This window comes from Dendropsophus ebraccatus, chromosome 10 (genome assembly GCF_027789765.1).
Source record: "Dendropsophus ebraccatus isolate aDenEbr1 chromosome 10, aDenEbr1.pat, whole genome shotgun sequence".
In the NCBI taxonomy this organism is placed as follows: domain Eukaryota; kingdom Metazoa; phylum Chordata; class Amphibia; order Anura; family Hylidae; genus Dendropsophus; species Dendropsophus ebraccatus.
The window spans coordinates 82,064,769-82,092,746 of NC_091463.1; the positions used below are offsets into that span (position 1 = coordinate 82,064,769).

At 48.0% G+C, this 27,978-nt stretch overlaps 1 protein-coding gene across 4 annotated transcripts; it reads right to left on the reverse strand.

The window, feature by feature from the left end:
• Positions 1-17: 17 nt before the first annotated feature.
• On the reverse strand, positions 18-27,955 carry LOC138766213 (SLAIN motif-containing protein-like). Of its 4 annotated transcripts, none has more exons than XM_069943623.1 (9): positions 27,845-27,955; positions 13,785-14,414; positions 12,100-12,239; positions 10,255-10,404; positions 7,061-7,201; positions 4,121-4,435; positions 3,207-3,341; positions 1,704-2,004; positions 18-944 (listed from the first exon to the last, which is right to left on the reverse strand). In XM_069943623.1, the coding sequence occupies exons 2-9, from the start codon at positions 14,399-14,401 to the stop codon at positions 875-877; spliced, it is 1,869 nt and encodes a 622-aa protein (XP_069799724.1). In that variant the 5' UTR covers positions 14,402-14,414; positions 27,845-27,955; the 3' UTR covers positions 18-874. The 4 variants fall into 4 exon arrangements, with proteins under 4 accessions (XP_069799724.1, XP_069799723.1, XP_069799725.1 ...); XM_069943622.1 differs by lacking the exon at positions 27,845-27,955 and adding an exon at positions 27,744-27,827; XM_069943624.1 differs by lacking the exon at positions 27,845-27,955 and adding an exon at positions 22,554-22,634.
• Between the last annotated feature and the right edge of the window lie 23 nt (positions 27,956-27,978).

Genomic DNA, 27,978 nt, shown 5'->3' on the forward strand with positions numbered 1-27,978 from the left:
AGTGATTGGTGGAACAGTCTCTAACTTCAAGTTTACATGGCAGTGATATTTTAATGGTTACCTGTCACTTGCTCTCTACACAGATTAGCGTGAAGAGACAACTCATGCCGAGGCAGCATACAACACTCGGACCGTCCTGTGCACTAGCCCTATGCTCAACAATTAAAGAGGGTTCTAGAAAAAGCACAGCTACTTTCCTGCAAAAACACCTGTGGCCTCTGGTTGTGTGTGTTCTGAGGAAAGCAAAGATGCTGTTTCTGGAAGAAAGCGGACAAGTTTGTTTAAGTCTGGATAGTCCTTTTAATAGGACTTGTGCACGGAAATGACCAGGTGTGGGGTGGTTGCCTTGACATCCCTACTACCCTTCATGCTATACTGTGTACAGTATGTGGCAGTTCATAGTGACAGGTACCCTTTAACAGAGCATCGAAGAGATGTGAATAGAGTAACGTGTGCATGGACCAAAAAACCCCACCCTCTCTAATACAATCCCCAAAAAGAATTGTGCAGGGCAGGACTTTTTTTTTCCTTCAAGCTGTCGGCCATCACCACGTGTAGACGGGACCTCAACAGCGATAGTGCAAATGTCCTACGACAAACATCTTTGTCCTTCTAAAACCAATGGATCAGCATCAAAAGGGAAACAGATTCATCTTCTACAACAAGCAACAAACACAGGGTGTGGGCTTTAATTCAAAGTCTGAAAAAATGAAAACCTGAAACGTAAACTAATACGAAGACGCAAAAGGAATCTTCATATCCGGCAAACAGGTAAGGGTCTCCTTTTTTATTTATTTTGCCCCCCTCTAAAATAGTGAGGTCCAGCCAGCTGGACCTGTCAAAAAAAGAAAAGAAAGCTCATCTTTGGGGTGATTTAATAGCAACCTTCTTTCCACGAGTCGTCGTCATCGCCTGGAGGATTTGTCCTTGAGGAATTAATGGATCTGCATTATATATTTAAAAAAAAAAAAAAAAAAAGGATTTAGGTTTTTAGCACTGGATGGAAGATACAGTTCACACTTAAAGAGGGTTTCTAGTTACCCACATTGATGGTCAATATAAACTATATAATTATGACACCCAGCACCTCCCAGTAGTCAGCGGCTCAGCAGAGCCACTGTGTCCGGCAGTAGAGGCACTCACTGTGTAGAGCAGAGATGGGGAACCTACGGCCTTCCAGCTGTTGCAAACCTACCATTCCCATCATGCCTGGGCAGCCGAAGCTTTAGCTTCGGCTGCCCAGGCATGATGGGAATGGTAGTTTTGCAACAGCTGAAGGGCTGTAGGTTCCCCATCCCTGGTGTACGGGTTGTGTTGGGTTACTGCAGCTCTGCTCCTACTGAAGCGAGGGCAAGCTGAGCTGCAGTAACCTAGCATGGAAACTACACAGATAACAAAGCTTCCACTTTCTGCCCCATTCACAGGGCACAGCCAGCCGTGGTGGATTTGCCAAACAAGCTGGAGGGGGGTTCTGGGTGCCATTTTAGAGGCCCATCCAGAAGATAAACCATCAGTTTGTGTAACTGGAATACCCTTTACCTCATACCAGACATATGGCTTGATGAAAGAACCGTCACACTGTACAATATTAGGCTTTTCCAGATCTGTGATTATTCAGTAGCTTGAAAACTACAACGTCAAGCATGCCACAATGTCCCCCATTCGTCCCACTACACACACAGGAAAAAGCTCGAAGACCTCACCTCTTGGAAGGCTGCACCATCTTGCTTTTAGGAGAACTGTTTCCTAAAGACGACTGAGATTTTACACCTGAGTGTTTCAACGACGGTGGAAGATTACTGGTTCTAGAAGTCCCAGGAATGGCTGCGGCTAAGCCGGGTGCAGACATCTTGCGCATACCGCTTGAGCTGTTATAACCAGAAGATTTTATTGGCTGCCTGGAGTTCATGAGGGAGCTTGTGCTTAGACCTGCTTTGATGGGCTGGCGGACACCTGCTGGAAGGCTGGAGCCAGAACTGTACCGCATCTTACCCTGGGGGACACCTATAACAAGAGAAGCCATATCCAGTCTGTGGAACACATTCATATATTGTATCTAATTAACACATTAGTAATATAATGACTAGGCCATAGTAAAAATAAAAGCAACACCCTAATGATCCTGTTATACCTAATGCAGAGGGAGAAGCCGCGAGTCATACAGCGCCCCATCAGGTCCAGCATGAGGTACAACACAGCAGTAGTTTATGAGACAGTTCCTTTAAGCATAGAGAAAAACGCTCTTGGATGCAAAACTTCAATGAAAGAATTTAACCTGCCATCTTGTTTTTTTGCATTCTCAGCTTCTTCTATAGCACTTACCCAGGCTGTCAAGCTTAGATGATGATTTATTCTGGTTATCCTCCAGCTGTGTATAGCCAACAGATGGAACCATTACTAAAGAACCATTATGTCTTTACAACTTGTATTATGGTTCTGAGTGCAAGGACCATTAGGCTTTAGTATGCACTTACTAGGAATTAGCTAAAAATGAGAACCACCTCTAAAAGCCCCTTTAAACAGAATATAAACATAGCACCACACCTGTCCTCAGGATGTATGCGTTACTACAACTCTGCTCCATTCACTTTACAGTACCACACACACAGGCCAAGAAAGGTGCAGTTTCGGGAATCAAGCAGTTATGTTTCTATGTTAATAAAGGCCTTTAAAGCGGTACTCCGGGATGGGGTCATTTTCAGTGTACGGCTGGGGAGGGAGTGGATATAGAAGCTGCCTGTCACTTTCCTCTCTGGTTCCAGCACCGAGTCCCGAATCGCGCCACCCAGTTCTCCTTTCCGGCTGCCGCTTCCTGATGTCTCAAAGCAGCGTCATTCAGCAACCAAGGCGGGAGCGATACGACATCTTTAGACCTCGACTACTCCTGTCCAATTGGATAGCCAGAAACAGATAGCAGCATAAATTTTCAACTAGCTTTCTTTCATAACTGATAGGGGGCAAACTTCCCCTTTGAGAGAGACTGCTGGAAGATGTCTAATCGCTCTCTGGCACCCGAGCTGCCGCAGGGTGTTCACACAGACTGCTCCGTGCCTCCAGTGATAAAAACATTTGCATTTTATATTTCCTAAAAGGGTGAAGAGAAACCAACTATCCAAACAATGCAGATTAGCCTGCACTCATATTTTACATTGTTTTACAAAGACTTTTTGTTATGCATAATAAATCCGTCACACTGTATATTCTACCTGAGGACTGCTGAATCCTGGTTAGTCGTCCGCTGGGCCCCTGGAGATCAGACTCCAAACTGCGGCTGCTCCTCACAGCTTCCAAGGATCGGAGACTTGTCTTTGCAAGATTGGGCATGCTGTGCCTCAGGTCATCTACAATAAAAGAACAATTATACAGCCAGTTATTTAGAGCTTGTCAAATAAAGTTACTGGAGGTACATCCACCAAGAAGGAATCCTTGTCTGTCAGCAATGTCCATTCTTACCAACAGGGGGCAGTATGACAATAGTGCAAAAAAGATTCTTAAATTTGTTAGGGCACTAGCTAAATGGGCTGCACTGGAACTATAAAGCATCGTGTGAACCTTTATGATCAGTCTTGGCAGGCTACATTAGTATGGCTGAGTGTGTGGTCACACTGAAACACAGACATTTTCTTTGTTTAAAACCACATCTAATAATGCCAATATAAACATTACTCAAAGCAGAAGAAATAATAGAATTAGCCAACCTGACCAGACTTCAGTATTACAGACCGTAGCAAACAGGCAAGGATTTCTTATGTGGAACAATAGAAAATTATATTAGGAAATTTTGGCTATTTACATTGGTTTTGTTTACAGCATAAGGCTATGTTCACACAACGTAAGTTCTGTGGTAATCACGACCGTTGTTGCAACGGCCATGATTAGTGTGGTACTTACGTAGTGCTGCAGGCTGCCGGAATCCTGGCCAGAGTGTATACACAGTATACACCTCCGCTCCCCGCGCAAAGAATTGACATGTCCACTGCGGAATTCAGACGCTTTTGCTCAGTGTGAACATACCCTTACAATCTAAATGCGTTAGAGCAGATCACGTGTACATGATTAACTGTGGAAGGAAGACATGAAGTAATCCATAGGAGACAGAGAACCTGGCTCATAGTGTTACCTTCATAACCAGGGTACTTCATCCGGTCTTGCACTTGATTTTGCATAGATCTGCGAGGTGGTCGAATTCGGGAAACTGCTGATCTGCTGCTTTCCCCTGAGGCAGAAGGCGACTGGCATCGTGGTGAACTGAGAGGAGATGGGGAATAGCGGTGAGCACTCCGATAGGACAGGGAATCACAGTCATCGTCGTCTTCCAGACTGTATGCATCAAACTCCTGGTCGCTGAAGGTTCCTCTCCTGAGAGAGTTGAGTGAGGCACTAGAACTGCGTCTCGAAACCGAGGCAGAGCTGGAAGCATAGTCCTGACGGAGACCTGCAAAGAAGTTTAGATGCTTAAGGCCCTATTCCACCAACAGATCTGACGACAGATTATCTGCCAAAGATTTGAAGCCAAACCCAGGAACAGACTATAAACAGAGAACAGGTCATAAAGGAAAGACTGGATTTCTCCTCTTTTCAAATCCATTCCTGGGTTTGGCTTCAAGTCTTTGGCAGATAATCTGTCGTCAGATCTGTTGGTGGAATAGGGCCTTTAGTATAAAGAAAAAAAATATGTATATAGGGTGAGATCTGTCAATCAGGGTCAGGGGCCACCCCAAATCCTAAATTAAGTTACATCTATGCTTAGTCTGAAATGGAAAAACCGGGAATTGTACTATATATTGTTGTGATAGGGGAACATGTTACAGTTTTATGCAGCTCATGGTTCAGGCAGAATGAAAATAGCGACAGGTTCTCTTTACTGTTACCATGACACTTCAGTTTACAGATCACCACCTTAGGCCCCCTTCACACGTCCGGAAAATCTGTCCGGATTTCCTATCAGGAAATCCGGACGGATTTCCAGACTCATAGACTAACATTAGACACGGACACCCTTCCGGATTTTTCCGGAAGGGTGTCCGTTCCGGAAAATAGGACCGGATTTTTTAGATCCTGTCCTATTTTCGTCCGGAAATCCGGCACGGACGCCCCCATAGAAGTCTATGGGAGCGCCGGAATCACAGGCATTTTCCTGATGTATATCAGGAAAGTGCCCGCGATTCCGGACTGGTAGAGAGCCAGCCCCGGCCGCCGTCCGATCACCCGCACACCCCCATACCGCACACTCTGCCGGGCACTACAGGGCTGGCCGGCCAGAGTGCGGTGCAGATCCCCCCCCCCCCCCCCCCCCCCCGCCTAACCCCCAGTACCCGCTAGCCCCCGACAACCACCCCCCCCCCCCATACCCGCCGCCGCTCACCACCGGAACACCGGCTCTCTTGCATCCCCCCCCCCCCCCCCCCCCCCCCCCCCCCCCCCCCCAGGAACTCACCACCGGGCCGCCCGCCGGATGCTCCACACCTCCGACCGCCGCCGCTGCCCGGACCTCAGCACTGAACTCTGACCCGGACCCGGACCCCAACCTCGCGGCCCCGACAGAGCAGGATCCGGGACAGGTGAGATTACCCCTTAGGACTACTACTCCCACCATGCTCTGCTGGCAGGCCATGATGGGAGTTGTAGTTCTGCAGCCTGTGGCCATCCAGGTTGCAGAAGTACAACTCCCATCATGGCTCTGCTGGCAGGCCATGATGGGAGTTGTAGTTCTGCAGCCTGTGGCCATCCAGGTTGCAGAAGTACAACTCCCATCATGGCTCTGCCGGCAGGCCATGATGGGAGTTGTAGTTCTGCAGTCTGTGGCCATCCAGGTTGCAGACGTACAACTCCCATCATGCCTTGCTGACAGGCCATGATGGGAATTGTAGTTCTGCAGTCTGTGGCCATCCAGGTTGCAGACGTACAACTCCCATCATGCCTTGCTGACAGGCCATGATGGGAGTTGTAGTTCTGCAGTCTGTGGCCATCCAGGTTGCAGACGTACAACTCCCATCATGCCTTGCTGACAGGCCATGATGGGAATTGTAGTTCTGCAGTCTGTGGCCATCCAGGTTGCAGACGTACAACTCCCATCATGCCTTGCTGACAGGCCATGATGGGAGTTGTAGTTCTGCAGCCTGTGGCCATCCAGGTACACGGGTACCTGTGATTTATGTTGGCATACTAGACAACATTATCTCATCAGGAAATCCTGAAGGTTTTTCCTTATGGTTTCCTGATGGTAAAAACGGATTACTGTCAGGAAATCCTGATACTATCCTGATGACATTTGAGGTCTCCTGATCAGGATTTCCTGACAGTAAAAACTGACACGGACGTGTGAATGGGGCCTTATATTAACCTTTGTTTATCTATATCTCATCCAAGCCAAATATTTATTATATTCTGAGCACTGGTAAAAACATAACTGGCACTCACCGGTAGTGGCCGAGCAACATCTTTATTGTAGTTGTGATACACTCAGCATGGAAGGGGGAAGATGGATGAAAGCAGGAGCTTCTCTAAACAAACGCTCGGTTTTCACCAGTGTGTTTTGCTGCAATTTTGCTGTGCACCTCTGTGGGCCTGCATATGGTTGTGGTTCAGACTACAAGTGATTGAGATTCATCCACCCATCAGTTTTATACGTAGTGCCAGCTACCAATTGTCTCACCTTTTATTTATTATATTTTACTTTCCATGTAATGATCACTTACTAGATAGGCTGGTAGCCCAAAGAAATACAGTAAATAATTAGACGAAGGACGTTCACTGGTGTGAACAAGGTAAGCCTTTATATTAGGGTTCATTGTGATGGTAGGTCCATTAAGGTTTCCCATTTACATTACAGAGCTGCCTGTGTGTATGGAACCTTTTACCTCTCCTCCCTTTAAGGTGGTATTCCTATCTCCAAGTGTTAACCTGATCAGTGGACATCTTACCGCTGTAGAGAGTGGATCATAGATCACTCATAAGGGAGCACTGCAATTTTTCATGCTGCTCATAGATACAGAAGCATGAAACTAGTGTGATTTATCCCTTTTTAAGCGATATACTGCAAGACAATTATGGGTCTTACTTTCCTCCTGAAGTCTGGCCATAACTTGAACATCAGTCAGATCTTGGAGCTTGTATCCCATAGATATGGAGTCATCGGACGTGCTTAGTTCACTGTCCACAGAGGACTGAGAGCTGAGAGCAGAATGAATGCTCATGTAACCTTCAAGAAACAAAAAACAGCCTGTTAAGACAATGAAAATAAAATCTGCATCTAATAAATCATAACATAGGACCAGATAAAGGGGATTCAGTTGGAGCTTACATGGACAACCTCCAAAGTGAACTATAAATGCTCAGTTTACTTGGAGTCACTTAACAACAATGCAGACCATACAAAATATTGCTGTCCAAAGCTGGCGAACATGTTGGAAGGAAGATCAGGCAGCTAGACTGCACCTGGCTGATCTTTTTTTATTTTCAGAGGAGACCAGCAGCAGCTTAGCCCCCTCTCCCCACTGTAAACACATGGCCGCTCAGCCAATCTAAGGGTCCTATACCACGGGCCGAGCAGGGCCCGATCAACGATGTAAACAAGCGCCGATCTGCTAGATCGGCGCTCGTTTACTGGGCCTATTCCACGGCCCGATGATCGTTAAGCGAGGGCTGCAGGGACATCGTTACCGATGTCCTTGCACCATACATTACCTGTCCGGGCTGCAGGTCTTCTCCCGCGGCAGTTCCGGCCAGTGATTGGCTGAGCGGTCTGTCAGTTCAGACAGCCCCGCTCCGAAGCTGCTGCGTGCGGAACCCCGGGAGGAGGAGAAGACCTGCAGCCCGGACAGGTAATGTATGATGCTGCTAAAATAGTCGGTCACTGCCGCGCACTGCTATTCCACCGTAGCGATGCGCTGGTGGCGAACGATGATTTTAGGTCTGAACCTAAATGAACGATTAGTCGATTATATGATCATCGGCTGATCGTTCTCTCTATTCCGGGGAGCGATAATTGGTCGAATTGGGCTGATTACCCCTCCGTGGAATAGGCCCCTAAGTGTGCATGTGTAAGGGGGGGGGGGGGGGGTTAAAGCTAGTGCAGAAGACACTACCGTCACAACTGAATAGAAATCAATGATGGCCCATTGAGGAGACGACCAATAAAAATGTGACTATTACCCTGCCTATCTAGGTCCTCCCTATTCCCTCTCATAAATAAGGCCCTTACTCTGCTTCTCTGAATAATTCTGCAGCTGTCTGCACATGTTTCCTCTGTGTTGTACATTGCACCAGAACATTATGGTGCTAAATAAAAAGAGATCATCAACTTTTTATTGCCATCTCTCAACAATTATGTAAGGAGCTATGTAAAAGAAGTCTTGGGCCATTACTCAGACAGCAGGACTGACAAAGGCAAACACACGAGCCTTACCTGATGTACCAGAGAAGGGCGTAATAAACCACACAAGAGTCAACACAGTAAAGACAAGCCCAACATCTGGCAACTATAGGACACCCATCATCTCACTCATTTTAATCATAATCACCACTTCCCCCCTCCTTGGGTGTTTTCCTTTAAGTTCTTTACCTAGTAAGAGCATATAGTCTAAATCCAGGTAATCTGCATATTTACTTTGCTGGATTCTGTATATTCCTTAGAGGTCAGGCTCTTCCTTGTGTGATGCAAGCGGCTCTAAATACTTTCATCAATCCCCTATTACAAAGTGAGAAACTGCAGCTGCGCCCCTTCATCCATTTACAGTTTTACACCTAAAAGGATTGAGTTTATGAATAATTAAAGGAGAAGTCCGGCTAAAAAATGTTTATTAAAGTATTATATTAGCCCCCAAAAGTTATACAAATCCCCAATATACACTTATTACGGGAAATGCTTATAAAGTGCTTTTTTCCCTGCACTTACTACTGCATCAAGGCTTCACTTCCTGGATAACATGGTGATGTCACTTCCTGGATAACATGGTGATGTCACTACCTGGATAACATGGTGATGTCACTACCTGGATAACATGGTGATGTCACTACCTGGATAACATGGTGACACAACCAGACTCTCAGAGCTGTGGGGGCTGTGGCTGCTGGAGAGGATGATGGCAGGGGGACACAGGACACTGAGCATCCCTCTGCCATCATCCTCTCCCGCAGCCACAGCCCCCACAGCTCTGGGAGTCGGGTCGTGACATCACCATGTTATCCAGGAAGTGACATCACCATGTTATCCAGGTAGTGACATCACCATGTTATCCAGGTAGTGACATCACCATGTTATCCAGGTAGTGACATCACCATGTTATCCAGGAAGTGACATCACCATGTTATCCAGGAAGTGACATCACCATGTTATCCAGGAAGCGAAGCCTTGATGCAGTAGTAAGTGCAGAGGAAGAAAAAAAAAAAAAAACGTTATAAGCATTTCCCATAAAAAGTGTATATTAGTGATTTGTAAAACTTTTGGGGGGCAATACAACATTTTAATAAAATTTTTCACAGGACTTCTCCTTTAAAGAGGAAAAGGCAGCAGAGGAGACGTCCGTGTATTCCAATTACAAAGTTTTATTCACACACGCTGCTGAATCTTGACAAATATATTATGCACCATATATATTCTGCTTAAGCAAGTCAGTCTAGTGTGCATTTACCTTTATAGTTGCTTTGTAAGTAGTAGCTAATGCAAAACAATGAGGGGGGGGGGGGGCGGCGGCACTGGCATGCAAAAGTAAGTTTTTTGTGGATGGGGCTTAGTCTTTCCTCCCACAGCCCAACAGATTTAGCTAGTCAGAAATTGGCCTCTTCACAGCTGGAATAGATATCAAAGCCTGGCCCACAAGGAGGAAGAATGATGTGCCAATTATATTAGGCTCATCTTCTTCCAGCACATTTTAAAGGCGCCAGTCTTAGTGAATTCCCCCACAGTACTCACCTCTTCAATCTACCATTGCACAAGAGCCATTGTTAAAGCAGTCCTCGCATGTCTTTATTTACATACAATGTACAATGATGGGCAGGACCAGCATGTGAATTCTGCAGCCAATTACTGGCCTTAGAAGTCATGCGCAATGTATTCTGCCCTTACCAATAGCTATTTTATTACACACGCTGCTATTTGTTTAGCCTTGGAGAACCGTTTACTTAACGTTTTATATAACTATACTGCACAAAATCCAACAGTTTATTAAACCATCATACAATAGTCTTATGAGAACATTACAAAACAATTAGGTTGTGTAGATTAGGAACCATGCCATTCACAACATGCCATACCTGAGCTGCCACAGGTTAGTAGTGGTTTGTTAGTAGATTTGAGGCACCCCGGTGAGTTTAGTGTATTGCTACAACAGCTGATCTCATTGTTGGCGCTATATGCACTTGGCGATGCCAGCGGGCTGCAGTACAGGCTTTTCCATCTACTTGCTACAATGACAATTTGAAAGCATAACAGGATTAGTCAGGATGAAGAGAGATGCAAGATTGCAGATAACACAGACAGGTGAGAGATGTATGATGCTGATGGACTTGCAATGCTTACCTCGTGCGGCCTTAAAATACTGAAAAGAAAAAAAGGTTTGTATGGTTGTAGTTTGTGCGTGTAAAGTAACCCTACATATGGAAATCACAGTGATGAAATGTAAAATGCATACAACAGATGAACGAAACTCGGTGGGGTCAGAGGTCAGACATTTTATTGACTCAGTAATAGAAAAAAATAAAATAAAATCTGTCCAACTTGTAGATTGGTGACATGACATTTGTACAGACCTTGTATACAGTTTAAACGCAACTAACAAGGAAAAAGTAATTCATAAGTCTACTTTACACGGTTTATATGATCATCAGCATGTGAGTATAAAGTATACAATGTGAACAACCCCTTAAAGTGTCACTGTCGTTTACATTTTTTTTTCAGAAACAGAACAGACAATTTTAAGAAACTTTGTAATTGGGTTTATGAGCCGAAAAATGCATTTTTATTATGAAAAAGCAGTTTGAAGCTCTTCCCCCTGTCTCCATTGTTCTCTATGGAGAGGGTAGGGGTGGATGGAGATGAGGCACCAAAACAGAACAACAAAGAGTTAATTTACAGCTACATCACAGGGCTATCTCCTCTGAAGGCAGCACTGACCTCTAAATACCGGCTTTCACACAGCTCTCACTGTGTAATCCTTTGTTCTCTGCTCTCTACTGCTGACTAAACTCCCTCCTTCCTCCTCCCCCCTCCATAGAACAGACAGGGCCCGACTGATGTAAAAGAGTAGAGATTTCCTGTAATGAGCAGTGGATGAGGGGAGTAATCTGGGGAAAGTCTTTTTGAATACGGATAACATATTTGCCTAATAAACCCAATTACAAAGTTTCTTAAAATTGTCTGTACTATTGATTTCTGCATAAAAAAAAAAAATTTAGACGACAGTGACACTTTAAAGTAAATTTATGATCTGCAATTGAGGTTTCAAATTGCTGACACTGTTAGATAGTTGTTAGAACAAGGAAACCCATGAAACCTTTCATATTAGAGTTTCCAGAAAGTAGAAAAATGCTTTTATTCTCCAGAGTCTTTAAATTGAAAAGTACATAGAAGTCAATACAAAGAACGCCGAGATCAATGTACTGTGTGTGAACTACTTAAACGGCTGCTGTTTGTGCAATAATGGCCGCAATTAAATAGCATGAACATTCATTTAAAAGCTGAGGTGAACACCAACCATTAGTACATTGCATTGGATTTAATTATAAGATCGTAATAATTGACATTAAATAAAGAAAAAGAGGACGTCTTTCTTTTGCATCACTGTCTGACACACGTCCCCAGTTTACAGCAGATATCAATAATATAGCTCATCCCTAAACTGATCGCTGCCCCTTTTACATGGGCTGATTATCAGCAATGAGCGATCCTAGGAACAATCATCTGCCTGGTAAAAGGGTTATTTACTAAACAAGCAGGTTAATGGGGTATATCTGTGTCAACCATGGATATAAAATGATCTTGATTCTGGTGTGAATGTTATATTCTCACGTTCTAAGAACGTTGCGTTGTCTTTGTGGGTGACTGTTTGAAAAACCATAACATCTGTTTGTGATTGCTCCAAACTTTATTACTTTACCAACCTTGATCCAGCTTTCCCATTAATGTTCGGCAAGCGGCTTCTGTCTCTGGGCTGTGATGATCCAACACTTGTCTGCACCATTTTAAGGGAGAATCGGGCTTCTGCTCAGCACATGCCAGCTTCCTTGGCGACACGTAAAGCCTAAAAGAAAACTTTGGGTTATCGAGTCCATCATCAACGAGATCTGGATACAAAGATAATCCTGGCCACTGTGCTGTACATGGCATTAAAGGGGTACTCCGGGCCGGGGGGTATTTTGGTGGATCGCCAGGGAGGGGGTGGAAATTGAAGCCGGAGGTCACTTACCTCCCCCGTTCAATTTCCACCCCCTCCCCGGCGATCCTCCAAAATACCCCCCGGCCCGGAGTATCCCTTTAAGAGTTATCACCAGACATACACACATATGTATGGACCCACATATAAATAGAATAGATAAGTTAAGTGCACACTTAGGCCATGTTCATACTACGTATGAGAACGGCCGTTCCGTGACCCGCACGGGTAATGGAACGGCTGGTCTCTGAAAAGATCATCCCGGTCGGTACTGCAGTACCGGCTGGATGATCTTTCGGGCCGCAGAGTTCTGATGCGGGCACGTCCGTGCACACCCGCCTCAGAACTCCCCACAGCACGCTATGGAGCGAGCGTCCAGAGCCACTCGCTCCATAGTGTGCACTGGCATGGTTTTCTGCGGTTGGCAGGTTGCTATTGCGACTAATGTTTAGCTGAGCAGGTAGCATATGGCATTAGGTAAGTACAATTTTTTTTTCTGAATAGCGGCCGCAAAAAACTGACATGTCAATTTTCTACGGTGCCGTGAGAGATCCCGGCCAAAGCGTATACCATAGCGGGATTCTAAAAAAGGCAAGGTAACGTATATTTTCGTATTAAGCACGCCCATTATTGCAATCGGCAATAATGGTGATGGTGGTACTTTTACGAAAATATACGTTGTGTGAACATTAGCCTTAATCTGTATCTAGTATTCCAGCTTAATCTCATTCAAGTGAATGGAACTAAGCTCAATGACCAAACAACCCAGAAGTGGACAAAACTTTAAGCCATTTTTAGTAGAAAGCAGCAATGTTCTTTTCTAATCTCTCTTTTAGCAATGCCCTTACCTACCCCTATAGCCAAGAATTAAAAGCCTCTTTCTACACACCAGAGGCATCAATCCTTTAGGAGCAGATAGAGTCAGGTCACAGGTTAGACCAGCAGTGTAGTTTTTACAGTCAACGGCTCAATAAAACAAAGGAAAATTGCTATAATGCTGGTTAACTTTGCGAGTACGAACACTTAAATGCAGCCTAGGAAACTAGGTCGTGGGATGTTTATCCCTCCTAGCTGACGCAGGAACATGGCTTAAATATTTCACAACAGCAAATTGCTTCTGCATTGGTGGATGTTTCAAGCTGCAATGTTATCCTAAGAGCTCTGTTAAATCTGCCTGGTTACATTAAAAGGCTGTGGCACCAGATAAAGCAGCATTGTCTGTCTACTGAGAAAAGTCTTTCCCCCCATATAGAGCAGTGATCATCCAACCTGTGGCTCTGCAGCTGTTTCAAAACTACAACTCCCATGATGCCCTTACAGCCTCTGGTTGTCAGGGCATCATGGGAGTTGTAGTTTTGCAACAGCTACAAGTTGGACAATCACTGCCAAAGAGATTCCCAGTAGTGCACATACCAGCAGTCCTCCTCATCTTCACTACACGAGTCCAACTCCAGGACCTCAACTTCATCCAGTGCAGTCTCATCCAAGACAACCCCTAGATCTCCACTGGAGCTCCTTTCAGACATCTTGCCCATACCCTCCTCCAGCTCAGTTCTTCCACTGACGTCCAGGCTGAAGAAGGAGCTGTCGTCTGCCGTGTCACAGTGATTTCCTTCCTTACTGGTTGGCTTGGAGTCAGAACACACCTTCTCATACTGCACTTGTGAATCCACCCTCAGACGGGGAATGTTCTCCTTCTCGGAGTGAATCTGATCCAGTTTACCATGGAGGTCTGGGATGATTTCCAAATCTCCCATCTCCGACTGAATGTTCATGCTGTTCATGACTCCTGAGGAGTGCAGAGCGGAGAGGTGGTTGTCCACGCCGGGCTCATTCGTTGGGCTCTGCAGGTTCTTTTTAACCCGTAACTGTTGGTTCTGGATTTCAAGTCTTCGGACCAATTCGTGCAGTTTTCGGACTTCTTTGAGGTCAGAACTGGTGTCGGGCTCGGTTGCTCCGTCCATGATGCCGTCGCTTGCCCCTCTCATGCGCTCATGCTGAATGCCAGGGGAACTTTCAGGGACCACCATTGTCAAATGGGCTCTGGAAAAGAGAAAGGTTATAAGATTATCTATCTTAGGCCACGTTCACATTCAAATTGTGTCCTCAGTGTCAAGTACACATAAGCGTATAAAACGCACAAGCCTTAGTAACTTCAATGGACTGAATGTAGCAAGCAGTTACTATGCGTCTTGCACAATCCCCATTTAACCCATTTTAGCTGCGGTGAATCACTACTATCTCCTGGAACCATGAAGACCCCCCTGTGGCTCTCTCCCCTTTGCAGAATCAATTACCTGATAAACATACGCATCAGCAAAAGGCTATTTAACGCACTGACCTCCAATCTATTCCAATACTACAACAACCATCATATCGTGGCTGATAAGCCTTAAAGGGGTTATCCAGCGCTACAAAAACATGCCCACTTTTCCCCCTACTGTTGTCTCCAGGTGAGGTGCAGTTTGCAATTAAGCTCCATTTACTTCAATGGAACTGAGTTTCAAAACCCCACCCAAACTAGAGACAACATTAGGGGGAAAGTGGCCATGTTTTTGTAGCACTGGATAACCCCTTTAAAGGGGTTATCCAGGGCTACAGAAACATGGCCACTTTACTCCAGAGACAGCCCCACTCTTGTCTCCAGTTTGGGTGGGGTTTGCCACTTAGTTCCATTGAAGTAAACAGAGCTTAATTGCAAATCACACCTGACCTGGAGACAAGAGTGGTGCTGTCTCTGGAAGAAAGTGGACATGTTTTTGTAGCGCTGGATAACCTCTTTAAAGTGTACCTGTCGTTTAAAAAATCTGCAAAAAAAAACAAACAAAAAAAAAAAAAAAAACACACCACCACACAACAACACGACAGTGACACTTTAAGCTCACAACCTGTGGCTCTTTAGCTGTTGCACAACTACAACTCCCAGCATTGGGGAGCAGAAGTTTAGCAACAGATCACTGTTCTATACCTTTTCCATATTAACACAAAACACTATTCCACCTGTAAGGAGGACGGCTGTATTTTCACACAGGGATAGGCTCCAGTTAATACAGATTTAGTGCACAACAACACGCACACACAAAAAAAAAAAAAAGGGACTTTGTGTACTGAACAGACCTGCATATTCCACGTTTTTAGTGTCAATATGCCACCTCAGCTACTGGGCCCCATAGCTTGTTTGGTTAAGGTGGGCTGGACTGAGCATGCACTTGCCTTTGAGCAGGTCAAGAGCTCATTGTCATCACTGGTGCAATGCAAACAAGCGTTTACAAAAGGTAAATGTGTAAATGAGAAATAAGAGCAAAAAGGGGGGGGGGGGGGGGGTGTCCACAATTACTGCTGTAACCACAACTAGCCTCACAAAGTTAGGACCCTATTACACGGGACGGTTATTGTGAAAAATCGTAAAATCGCTATATCGTTCAAATTTAAACACTGGTCTTTCCCTGTCTTTCCATTTCCCGATAAATTGTTCATATGTCGTTGATCACATCTTTTAAGCTGACCATAAAATCATCACTAATCGTTCAGTGTATGTAGACATCGTTCATTCTTTTCCTGGGATCAGGTCGTTCCCAAATGTGCTTGCTTGTGATCATTTATCGTTAATTGCCGAAAAGGAAAGATAATTTTGTCTAATAGGACCCTAGGACTATCCGCACACCAATTGTTGTGCACGACAGCCAATGAAACAGGAAATCTCCTGGTTTATACATTGAAGGTATCAATAGCTCCTCAATACATGACCAGAGGCCAATAACATGGGATAAAGCCTTAAATGAGGTACAGTGTTACCTCTGTTTAAGAGTGTTTTGAAAGAAGAGCTCACAGTTTTCTAAAGTTGTATCTTGGTTTAAGAGCATTGCTTTAGTTTAAAGAGGATGTACCACCTGGTGCATCCTCTTTAACCTAAACCCACTGATCCAACGGCGCCGGCACGGGGAAGTCGGTGCTGCGGTCCGTTTTTTGGACCGAGGCCCCGTTCATGTGCACGGCGCCGTTCTATGCACCGGAACCGGACGGTGCTCAAGCACTGGAGGCGGGCCGGGCTGCCCCCAGTGGGAGGGAATTCCCTCCCCTGTATGACATGGCTCCATTCATTCTAAGGGAGCCACGTCATACAGGGGAAGGAATTCCCTCCCACTGGGGGCGGCCCGGCCCGCCTCGATTGCTTGAGCACCAGCCGATTCCGGTGCATAGAACGGCACCGTGCACGGGAAACAGACCGCAGCACCGGCTTCCCCGTGCCGGCGCCGTTCGATCAGTGGGTTTAGGTTAAGGAGGATGTACCAGGTGGTACATCCTCTTTAAGAGCTCCCTGTACTGGGTGAGTGGGGGAGGGGCACGGCCTGCATAGAGGGGTCTACAGCACTGTACTCTGACCCAGGAAGTCTCCATCACCTTCCAAATCATAGCAGATCCACTTCAGGCTGGGGCTTGCATCAAGGGACAGGACTGTGGAGGTAATCTCTCCATAACTGTAACCCCTCTCTCCCCAGACAGAGTGCTGCTATACTGTGCCCACATATACCCTGCTCATTACTTAATGCTCCCTGCAGTCTCTGTCCGCCCTTGTATTTCCCATCCTTTCCTGTTATACTGTTCCTGCACTTACACTCGGCTATAAACACTGCTGCTATGTTCCTGCACTCACTCTTAACTATACACACTGCTGCTATAATGTTCCTGCACTTACACTTTATACTAACCACTCACACTGCTGTATAGAGATATTTCTGTCACTGCCCTCCTGCAGGGCTCTGTGACCCTCACTTCCTGATTGGTCCATGCTTAACACACCCCTTCCCCATTGCTGTCATGTGACCACACAGACCTCTGACAGCAGCCCTGCTCTCTATTCTAGCATGTTGTACTTCGCTACTGCATTGTGGGGGAATCTGCAGTTCCATCCTGTATCTACAAACTGCTGCTGTTTTTTCATTCTTATACACTTACTATACATTATACACCACATGCTGATTGCTATACTTTACAGTAACTTATAATATCACATATTCAGCTGTTTCTTAATGTTCATTTCATTTGTTTTACATGTTATTCAGAATTTTTACTTAAAAAAAATAAAAAATAAATTATGGTGTGGAACCAATTGTCTGCATTTCAATTATTTCTTATGGGAAAATTTGCTTTGGTATAAGAGTGATTTGGATTACACAGTCCCAGAACGAATTATGCTCGTAATCCAAGGCACCACTGTATTTCCATCCCAAGACAACATGGATGGTGGAGATCCAACCACTGTGTTTTCTGGAATTAACCCATGCACGGCCAGTGCTCCATTTATTCTCTAGAGCAGTGTTTCTCAACCTTTTCAGGCCAAGTACCCCCATGTGACAAGATGCTCCAGCCGAGTACCCCCAACGATGCCATCCATTAATAACATTGCCCGGGGTAGATTTACATGTACGTTTCACAGCAAAATCCACTGTGATACTCTGTACTGTTATGGCCTATGGCTCTGCATTCTCACAGAGGATTTTCAATCTGCTGCGAGAATGTAGCCGCTGCCTATTTACCTAATTAGCTGCCGGCCCCTAACAGATCCTGCTTACCTGCCTGTACTTCCACCTGCTTCTCTGGCTCCCAGCTCACTGACAGCCCGCTCATCCAATCAGTGGCTACGGTGGGACTGTGCACTGATTGGCTGAGCAGGCCGTCAGTAAACCGGGTGCCAGAGAAGCAGGTGGGATATATCCCACAGAGATGGATATGTCCCCCTGGAGCCAGATACCTCCCCCCATGTAGTCAAGAGGCCTTCTTCTATGTAGCCAGATATCTCCCCCATGTAGTCAGATACCCCTTATATGTAGCAAGATATCTCCCCATGTAGCCAGATACCTCCTCATGTAGTCAGATACCTCCCCCATGTAGCCAGATATCTCCCCTATGTAGCCAGATACCCCTTATATGTAGCAAGATATCTCCCCATGTAGCCAGATACCTCCTCCCCATGTAGCCAGATACCTCCCCCCATGTAGCCAGATACCTCCCCCATGTAGTCAGATACCTCCCCCATGTAGCCAAATACTTCCTCCCATGTAGCCAGATACCTCCCCCATGTAGTCAGATACCTCCCCATGTAGCCAAATACTTCCTCCCATGTAGCCAGATACCTCCCCCATGTAGTCAGATATTTCCCCATGTAGCCAGATACCTACCCCCTTGCAGCCAGACATCTCCCCATGTAGTTAAGATACCTCCTTCTATAGCCAGATACCTCCCCATGTAGCCATATATCACTTTTCCTTTTCCTCTCCATCTGGCCCAGACCACCATGATGATTTCTTGCAGCTACAATTTACCTCTTGCCAGAGAACCTGCTAAACATCTTAGGCGTCACAGTTTTCCTTTAACTTCCCTCCCTTTTTCCTACCAATAGGCTCCCACACAGTAATAATTTTGCTGTTTGGTGTAATGCGCTGTAAAGTGAGTAGGTGTGTGGGTTGTCCCCGTATTTAGGATCCCTCATTTAAAAATAATATCCCCTTCTATGACCCCCCATATAGTAATAATGCCTCCTGCCCTGCCCCCATAGTAATGCCCACCATTCTACTCCCTCCCCCTCCTGCCCCAACAAACAAACAAAAAAAAAATCATACTCACGTTATCCGCCCATGGAGGAGGTCTTCCTCTCTTCTCCAGCCTCTGAGCCACAAGGAGATTAAGGGGAGAGTAAGGTCTGAGGGGGAAAAGAAGGAAAGAGGAGGATAGAGGAGGTAAAGAGGGAGAGGAAGAGAGAGAAGGTGAAGGGGGAGAGGAAGAGAGAGGAGGTGAAGAAGGGAGAGGAAGAGAGAGAGGAGGTGAAAAAGGGAGAGGAAGAGAGAGGAGGTGAAGGGGGGAGAGAAAGAGAGAGGAGGTGAATGGGGAGAGGAAGACAGGGGAGAAAGGAGGTGATGGGGGAGAAGAAGACAGGGAAGAGAGTAGGTAAGGGAGAGGAAGAGAGAGGAGGTGAAGGGGGGAGAGGAAGACAGGGGAGAGAGGAGGACAGAGGAGGAGAGCGGTGATGGGGGTGAGAGAAGGTGATGGGTGATGAGAGGTGAGAGGAGGTGGTGGGGGTAGGGAGGAGGTGGAGGGGGTACAGAGGAGATGATGGGGGTAGGGAGGAGATGATGGTGGTAGAGAGGTGATGATGGTGGTAGAGAGAAGGTGGAGGGGTACAGAGGTGATGATGGGGGTAGAGAGGAGGTGGAGGGGGTACAGAGGTGATGATGGGGGAAGAGAGGTGATGATGGGGTACAGAGGTGATGATGGGGGTAGAGAGGAGGTGGAGGGGGAGAGAGGTGATGATGGGGGTAGAGACGAGGTGGAGGGGGGAGAGAGGTGATGATGGGGGTACAGAGGTGATGATGGGGGTAGAGAGAAGGTGGAGGGGGGAGAGAGGAGGTGGAGGGGGGAGAGAGGTGATGATGGGGGTACAGAGGAGGTGGAGGGGGGAGAGAGGTGATGATGGGGGTAGAGACGAGGTGGAGGGGGGAGAGAGGTGATGATGGGGGGAGAGAGGTGATGATGGGGGGAGAGAGGAGGTGGAGGGGGGAGAGAGGAGGTGGAGGGGGGAGAGAGGAGGTGGAGGGGGGAGAGAGGTGATGATGTAGTGGTGCGCTGGGTTACCCCGCCGGGGGCTTCTGCTGCACTGGATTGTGGACCGGGAGATGGGGCACACCACTTCCACAGGCAGCAGCGTCAGCCGTAGGGGAGAAGCGGCGGCAGGTGGACATGGGGGCCGCCCTATATCCTGGTCCACAATCTACTGCAGGAGCCGCGGGCAGGGTAGCACCACTACCCCCTCGCAACTCACTGAGGCCCTGCTGGTCCGGCCGCCTGCGGGGACATCAGCCTGCCGCCGCTGCCGCATCTCCTCTCCGCCGGGTCACCTCAGGCAGCCTGTTCGGGATTCGCCCCCAGGCTGCCGTATATCCTCCTGGGGCCCCCGGCTGGACGCTGCAACTCGATCCGGCAGCCGCGGGGGAAGAGCGTGAGGCTGACGGATCGGGTTGCAGCGTCCAGCCGGGGGCTCCAGGAGGATATACGGCAACATGGGGACGAATCCCGAACAGGCTGCCTGAGGTGACCCGGGGGAGAGGAGATGCGGCGGCGGCAGGCTGATGTCCCCGCAGGCGGCCGGACCAGCAGGGCCTCAGAGACAGTCAGTTGAGAGGCTGCTGGTTTTTGACCTCGGACTTCATCCTTTCCCCAGCAGCCTCACCATGTCCTGTACCCCACAGAAAGCTGGTAAGGTTGCTGCTGGGGGAAGGATATGAGAGCAGCGGCGGGGATAGGTGCCGGGACACTGCTGGCACCCAAAATATTTTTTTTTCCCCACGTCCCGGCGTACCCCCTCAACCTGCGGTGCGTACCCCCTGGGGTACGCGTACCGCAGGTTGAGAAACACTGCTCTAGAGGGCTTCCAAAAACTGCCGAGTTCAGCAATGCTTGGAGGCGCTAGAGTGAAAGAAAGGGGCTCTGGCCATAGGTATGTTGTGCTCCATTTATTCTAGGGGGCATGTCTCCTTTGTTATGTGGTAGGATCATTGGCTGACTTATCATTTGAACTTGCTTAAAAATTATCAGCCACCAGCCCCTCTTCGCTACGTTTAGTGGTTTGCAGCCGATGGTTGAGGACAGCGTAAAAATACTAAAGTTTATACATACCTATTCTCCCAGTGTCCTGCAGCCTCTGCCCGTGTTCCACACGGACACCTCTGACCCTGTCTCTTCAATGACAGGCCGCTCTGCCTGTCAGTGAAGAGATAGGGCTAGAAGTGTGAGCGGGGAACACTGGTAAAAGCTGAAGGACACCCATTACACCCTACCTGCTCCAGTGCCAATGCACTGGTGATCCTCTTGCCATCTTTACGTTCCTGCACTGATGAAGCTGCCAGGCATTGGCCTCAACAATAAATACTGGCACATATGAGAGCAGGATATGTTCCAGAATAATAGACAAAGACCACCAGAGGATCAGCCCCGGAACAAGAGTTATGTTTGGATCCAGTCACACATCTTTATTCCAGGCTCAACAGTAAGCCTATATTTACTAGCAAAACAAGCTTAAAGGGGTTATCCAGGATTAGAAAAAGCATACCTAATTTCTGAAAAAAATCAGCATCACCCCTGTCCTCGTGTGGTATTACAATTCAGTCCCATTCACATCAATAGATGTGAGCTGCAAAACCTACACCCACACCAAGCACAGGAGAGGTGATGTTTCTGGAAGAAAGTGGCCATGTTATTCTATGCCAGCATAACCGCTTCATATGTAAGTGTTTGTTTGTTTTTTTATAAGGCTTTTATGTGTGTTTTTTGTTTGAAGTTTATTTTAGTTTATCTTAAATCTTTGTTGTCATTTTATTCAAACTAGGTCTTTGCACTTTTCAAGTATTTATAAGCAGTTATGCACAAAAAAAATAAAAAATAAAAAAAATCACACAAAGTGTTATAAAATGCCCAGTAAGGCTAGGTTCACACTGCGTTTTCAGCATCCGTTTAACGGATCCGTTTTTTTTAACGTCCAGAAAAATAGGGTCAGCAACGCTTTTTGGTCTGTTTTGGTCCGCCAAAAAAAACGGATCCGTTTTTTTTTATAATGGAAGTCAATTGAAAAACGGATGCACACAAATGAATCCGTTTTTTGCAATTCGTTTTTCATGCGTTTTTTAAAAAAAAAGGATGCGTTAAACGGATGCTGAAAACGCAGTGTGAACCTAGCCTAAGTGTGGCAGGAATATATCCACAATAAGTACTAGTAGTAAACAGTCAGGCGTCTTATCATGGAATTCAGTGTGAAAAAACCTGACATATTACACATGTACTTCAAGGTGTGAAAAGGTAATTTTGTTCTCATTTTATACCATTTGCAGCAGCTTCTATATCAGCTCCTTCCCCTTCCATACAATCCCCTTTATCTCCAGTATTATTGTCTGTAACCTTCCTTTCCCCCCTCATGTGGAGTTTCACAAACACGACCCCCCAGATAAGACGTCTCTACCTTTATATTCGTATGGATAGATTACAATGACTACGCCCCGCCATAAAGGGTGACATAAGCGGATCACAGTGTATCCTGTCCCACATCTACCTGTATTGTTTGCCGAGGTCAGGGCGTGCGCTAAACGCCCGTGCTCAGTATAAACAATCACATGGGAAAAGTAAAAGTAAACTGACCAGAAACAAGCAGGCTGCCGCTGACGCCTTCTTTCTCCAGACCTCCACAGAAAGGAGAAAACCAGCGTCCCCGGAGACCTGAACTACAGGACTATAATATTTCAAGGGGAAATGTTCTATAAAAAGCAGAAGTAAAAGCTATAAAGCCTTGTTCACAACAGCAGAATGCCTACACCCTGACCAGCCAGCCTGCTCTCTAGAGTAGCAACAGCCGATCCCTGAGGGAGGGAATACCTTCTATTATGCAACTCTTTTAAAGGGCAGATACAAAGTACGGCGGCCAAAGACGTGACAGTAATCCAGGTGCATGTTATACGCGGCTGTGCCCGCAAAGTGACAGCACAGGAATGAAAACCCAGTAGTTGTCTCTTCCAGTTACGATCAGGATATAATTCTTTGGGGGGGGACAAATATTCAGTGATGTGAGAATGACGTCAGGGGCTGACTGCGGGGAAACCATCACAGAAACACCTGCACTCAGTTATGGGGGCTACAAGTCACAACGGGACAAAGGGGGCACAGCATTAGTGTGATGGGACAGGGGGCTGTGCTGCTGGGTGGCTGCAACGCCTCCATGTGACTGTGACGGAATCACAGAGGGGGATGTAATGCAATACATCCAAATATTGGGGCCACATACATGGGATAGCTGCTGGCCCATCACTCTCTTCTGGTTCCTCCACACGTACTTGTGCTCAATAAGTTCTGAAGCCGCTGCCGGACTTCTCAGAAACGCTTATAAAAGTTTCAGGTGGCTAAAATTTAAAGAAGCAGCTCACGAAAAAATATTATTGGCCCCCCTGGTAGTTGCAGGTACATATACTCACCACAGCTGATCGGTGTCCTACAGTGAGGCTTCGTTCCGGTCCCGCGGCGCCGTTCAAATCCAGCGCGTGCTCACGTCAGCCTCCACTGTGACTCCTCTTCTGTCTACTGGGATTGAACGCCGTAAGTCACATGCTTCCATAGGGAATGCATTGAAGCCCGTGAGTGGTGGCGTTCAATCACAGAAGAGGCTGACATGAGCGCACGCCGGATTTATGCGGGATCGGAACAAAGCCGCGCCGCAGGACACCGATCAGCTGCGGTGAGTATGCTGGCCAGTGCCTATCGGGGGGGGGGGGGGGGGGGGGCTGTTGCAAAACTACAATAACCATCACGCCCAGACAGAGGAATCTAAAGCTTTGGCTGTCCAGGCATGATGGGAATTGTAGTTTTGCAACATCTGGAGGTCCGAAGGTTCCTCATCCCTGATCTAAATGATCGGAAAACAAGCTTTAGGACCCCCACCAATTCAGAGAACACCTATACAATGCTTTACACCATTGCCCCCAGTACTGTGTAATACACTGGATAAAATGTACATGACGCCTGCTGCTTACACATTGTGACCTATGACACGTGAGCCCATAGACATATGACACTGGAGGTGAGGATGGTAGGCAGTGCACTGGACACATACAGTGTCAGCAGGATGGAGATCACTAGCGCCACACTGTGTATAACCAGTGCATTGCACAGAACCATGGCATTATACGCTATACAAGATACCCAGGATGGAGATCATTAGCACCACGCTGTATATAATTTCTCTGACTGGACACATACAGTAAGGACATAAGAGTGTACAGCCATCATCTGAGCTCTGCACCAGCACCAGAAACGTCCCACATCTCCGATCTAATGAAGCAGCAAAACCCCTGATGAGAGGCTGTGGAAACGCGTTGGGCCAAAAAGAGGAGAAATCGGGAGGAAACTCATAACAATAAGGGAAGTAATAAGCCTTCAGAAAAGAAACAATTTTTCTGTATGGATATTTTTTCATATCGTGGAATATTGGGACAAGAAAAGTTTAACCGTATTACATATACAGTGGTACCTTGGTTTAAGAGTAACTTGGTTTAAGGGTACAAACCCACTTGACGTATTTGCTGCGTGAATCAGTCTTAAAAATAAGCAGGCAAAACGCAGGTTGGCTTTATACGATTGTTCTGCATTAAAATACGCAATTGCGTATTTTTGAAGCGTGAAGCTACATGCGTTTTTCGCACAGGTTGTTAACAACTGATGCTTTGCTAACAACAAGCTTCACGCTTCAAAAATACGCAATTGCGTATTTTAATGCAGAACAATTGTATAAAGCCAACCTGCGTTTTGCCTGCTTATTTTTAAGACTGATTCACGCAGCAAATACGTCAAGTGGGTTTGTACCCTAAGGGTACAAACACACACGGCTTATACGCTGCGTATTTACTGCTGCGATACGCAGCAGATACGATCTAAATAACTGAACACAGTATCAAATCTGCTGCGTATCTGCTTTGTGTGTTTGTACCCTAAGACCGTTTTGGTTTAAGAGCTCACTGTTTTTCAAAATTGTGACTTAGTTTAAGAGCATCGCTTTGATTTAAGAGCTCCCTGTACTGGGTGGGAGCGTGAGTGGGGGAGGGGCATGGTCTGCATAGCGGGGTCTACAGCACTGTACTCTGACCCAGGAAGTCTCCCTCACCTTCCAAATCATAGCAGATCCACTTCAGGCTGGGGCTTACATCAGGGGACAGGACTGTGGAGGTAATCTCTCCATAGCTGTAACCCCTCTCTCCTCGGACAGAGAGCGCTGCTATACTGTGCCCACATCTGCCCTGCTCATTCCTTCATGCTCCCTGCAGTCTCTGTCCGTCCTTGTGTTTCCCATCCTCTCCATTACTGTACAGTAACTTATAATATCACATATTCTGCTGTTTCTAAATGTTTGTTTCATCTGTTTTTACATGTTATTCAGAATAATAAATCATTATTTTTGGGGTGTGGAACCAATTGTCTGCATTTCAGTGATTTCTTATGGGAAAATTTGCTTTGGTTTAAGAGTGGATTACAAGCGAGGTGCCGGAACGAATTATGCTCTTAATCCAAGGCACCACTGTAAGTGCAATAACAAGAGACTGTAATTTCCCTCAAAAAGAAATATGGCTCCCCCCGGCAGTGCCCGGTATATACATATGGCTCCCCCCGGCAGTGCCCGGTATATACATATGGCTCCCCCCGGCAGTGCCCGGTATATACATATGGCTCCCCCCGGCAGTGCCCGGTATATACATATGGCTCCCCCCGGCAGTGCCCGGTATATACATATGGCTCCCCCCGGCAGTGCCCGGTATATACATATGGCTCCCCCCGGCAGTGCCCGGTATATACATATGGCTCCCCCCGGCAGTGCCCGGTATATACATATGGCTCCCCCCGGCAGTGCCCGGTATATACATATGGCTCCCCCCGGCAGTGGCCGGTATATACATATGGCTCCCCCCGGCAGTGGCCGGTATATACATATGGCTCCCCCCGGCAGTGGCCGGTATATACACGGCTCCCCCCGGCACATACACGGCTCCCCCCGGCAGGGCCCGGTATATACACGGCTCCCCCGGCACATACACGGCCCCCCCCCGGCAGTGCCCGGCATATACACGGCTCCCCCCGGCAGTGCCCGGCATATACACGGCTCCCCCCGGCATATACACGGCTCCCCCCGGCATATACACGGCTCCCCTGGTCTGAGCCTCATGGCTCACCCGGCAGTGCCCGGTATATACATGGCAGTGCCCGGTACATACATGGCAGTGCCCGGCATATACACAGCTCTCCCCGGCAGTGCCCGGCATATACACAGCTCTCCCCGGCAGTGCCCGGCATATACACGGCTCCCCCGGTCTATACACGGCTCACCCGGCAGTGCCCGGTATATACATGGCTCCCCCGGCAGTGCCCGGTATATACATGTCTCCCCGGTAGCGCCCAGTATATACATGTCTCCCCGGTAGCGCCCGGTAAGTACATGGCTCCCCCGGTATATACATGGCTCCCCCTGGCAGTGCCCGGTATATACATGGCTCCCCCGGCAGTGCCCGGTATATACATGGCTCCCCCCGGCAGTGCCCGGTATATACATGGCTCCCCCCGGCAGTGCCCGGTATATACATGGCTCCCCCCGGCAGTGCCCGGTATATACATGGCTCCCCCCGGCAGTGCCCGGTATATACATGGCTCCCCCCGGCAGTGCCCGGTATATAAATGGCTCCCCCCGGCAGTGACCGGTATATACATGGCTCCCCCGGTATATACATGGCTCCCCCGGCAGTGCCCGGTATATACATGGCTCCCCCCCGGTATATACATGGCTCCCCCCCGGTATATACATGGCTCCCCCCCGGTATATACATGGCTCCCCCCCGGTATATACATGGCTCCCCCCCGGTATATACATGGCTCCCCCCCGGTATATACATGGCTCCCCCCCGGTATATACATGGCTCCCCCCCGGTATATACATGGCTCCCCCCCGGTATATACATGGCTCCCCCCCGGTATATACATGGCTCCCCCCCGGTATATACATGGCTCCCCCCCGGTATATACATGGCTCCCCCCCGGTATATACATGGCTCCCCCCCGGTATATACATGGCTCCCCCCCGGTATATACATGGCTCCCCCCCGGTATATACATGGCTCCCCCCCCGGTATATACATGGCTCCCCCCCGGTATATACATGGCTCCCCCCCGGTATATACATGGCTCCCCCCCGGTATATACATGGCTCCCCCCCGGTATATACATGGCTCCCCCCCGGTATATACATGGCTCCCCCCCGGTATATACATGGCTCCCCCCCGGTATATACATGGCTCCCCCCCGGTATATACATGGCTCCCCCCCGGTAGTGCCCGGTATATACATGGCTCCCCCCCGGTATATACATGGCTCCCCCGGCAGTGCCCGGTATATACATGGCTCCCCCCGGTAAATACATGGCTCCCCCCGGTATATACATGGCTCCCCCCGGTATATACATGGCTCCCCCGGCAGTGCCCGGTATATACATGGCTCCCCCCGGTATATACATGGCTCCCCCCGGTATATACATGGCTCCCCCGGCAGTGCCCGGTATATACATGGCTCCCCCGGCAGTGCCCGGTATATACATGGCTCCCCGGTAGCGCCCGGTAAGTACATGGCTCCCCAGGTAGCGCCCGGTATATCCGGCCCCGGTATGGTGTGTGGAGCGGGGCCGGGGCAGACAATGGGCAGCACGGGCGGCTCCGGGAGATAACGCCGCTGCCACAGATGGAAACAAAAGCTAACGGCTCGGCCGCTCGTGCACCGCCGGCTCCGCGCATCCTCCCCTCATCCTACCTCTCCGGGCTCCGTCCATCACCATCCAGCGGCCCCTCCTGTCCCCCGGCCCGGCGCTCTCCCCGCCACTTCCTCCACCTGTCACCGGGCGCGCTCCTTACCTCACGGTCAGCACGGTTGCAGCATCTCTCGGGCGCGCGCACCTCACACACACACAGCGAGCGGCAGGAGGGCGGAGCCAGAAGAGGGGCGGTGCCTGGCCGGAGGTCCCGTTACCACATAAAAGCAAAGGGGC

Excerpts from the sequence above, each read along its gene's own strand:
- LOC138766213 (XM_069943623.1), bottom strand. The coding sequence starts at position 14,401 with ATGGTGGTCCCTGAAAGTTCCCCTGGCATTCAGCATGAGCGCATGAGA. Across the intron at positions 2,005-3,206 it reads CAGGATTCAGCAGTCCTCAG|GTGTCCCCCAGGGTAAGATG; the intron begins GTAGAATATACA and ends CTCTTGTTATAG. Across the intron at positions 945-1,703 it reads ATGGTGCAGCCTTCCAAGAG|ATCCATTAATTCCTCAAGGA; the intron begins GTGAGGTCTTCG and ends TATATAATGCAG.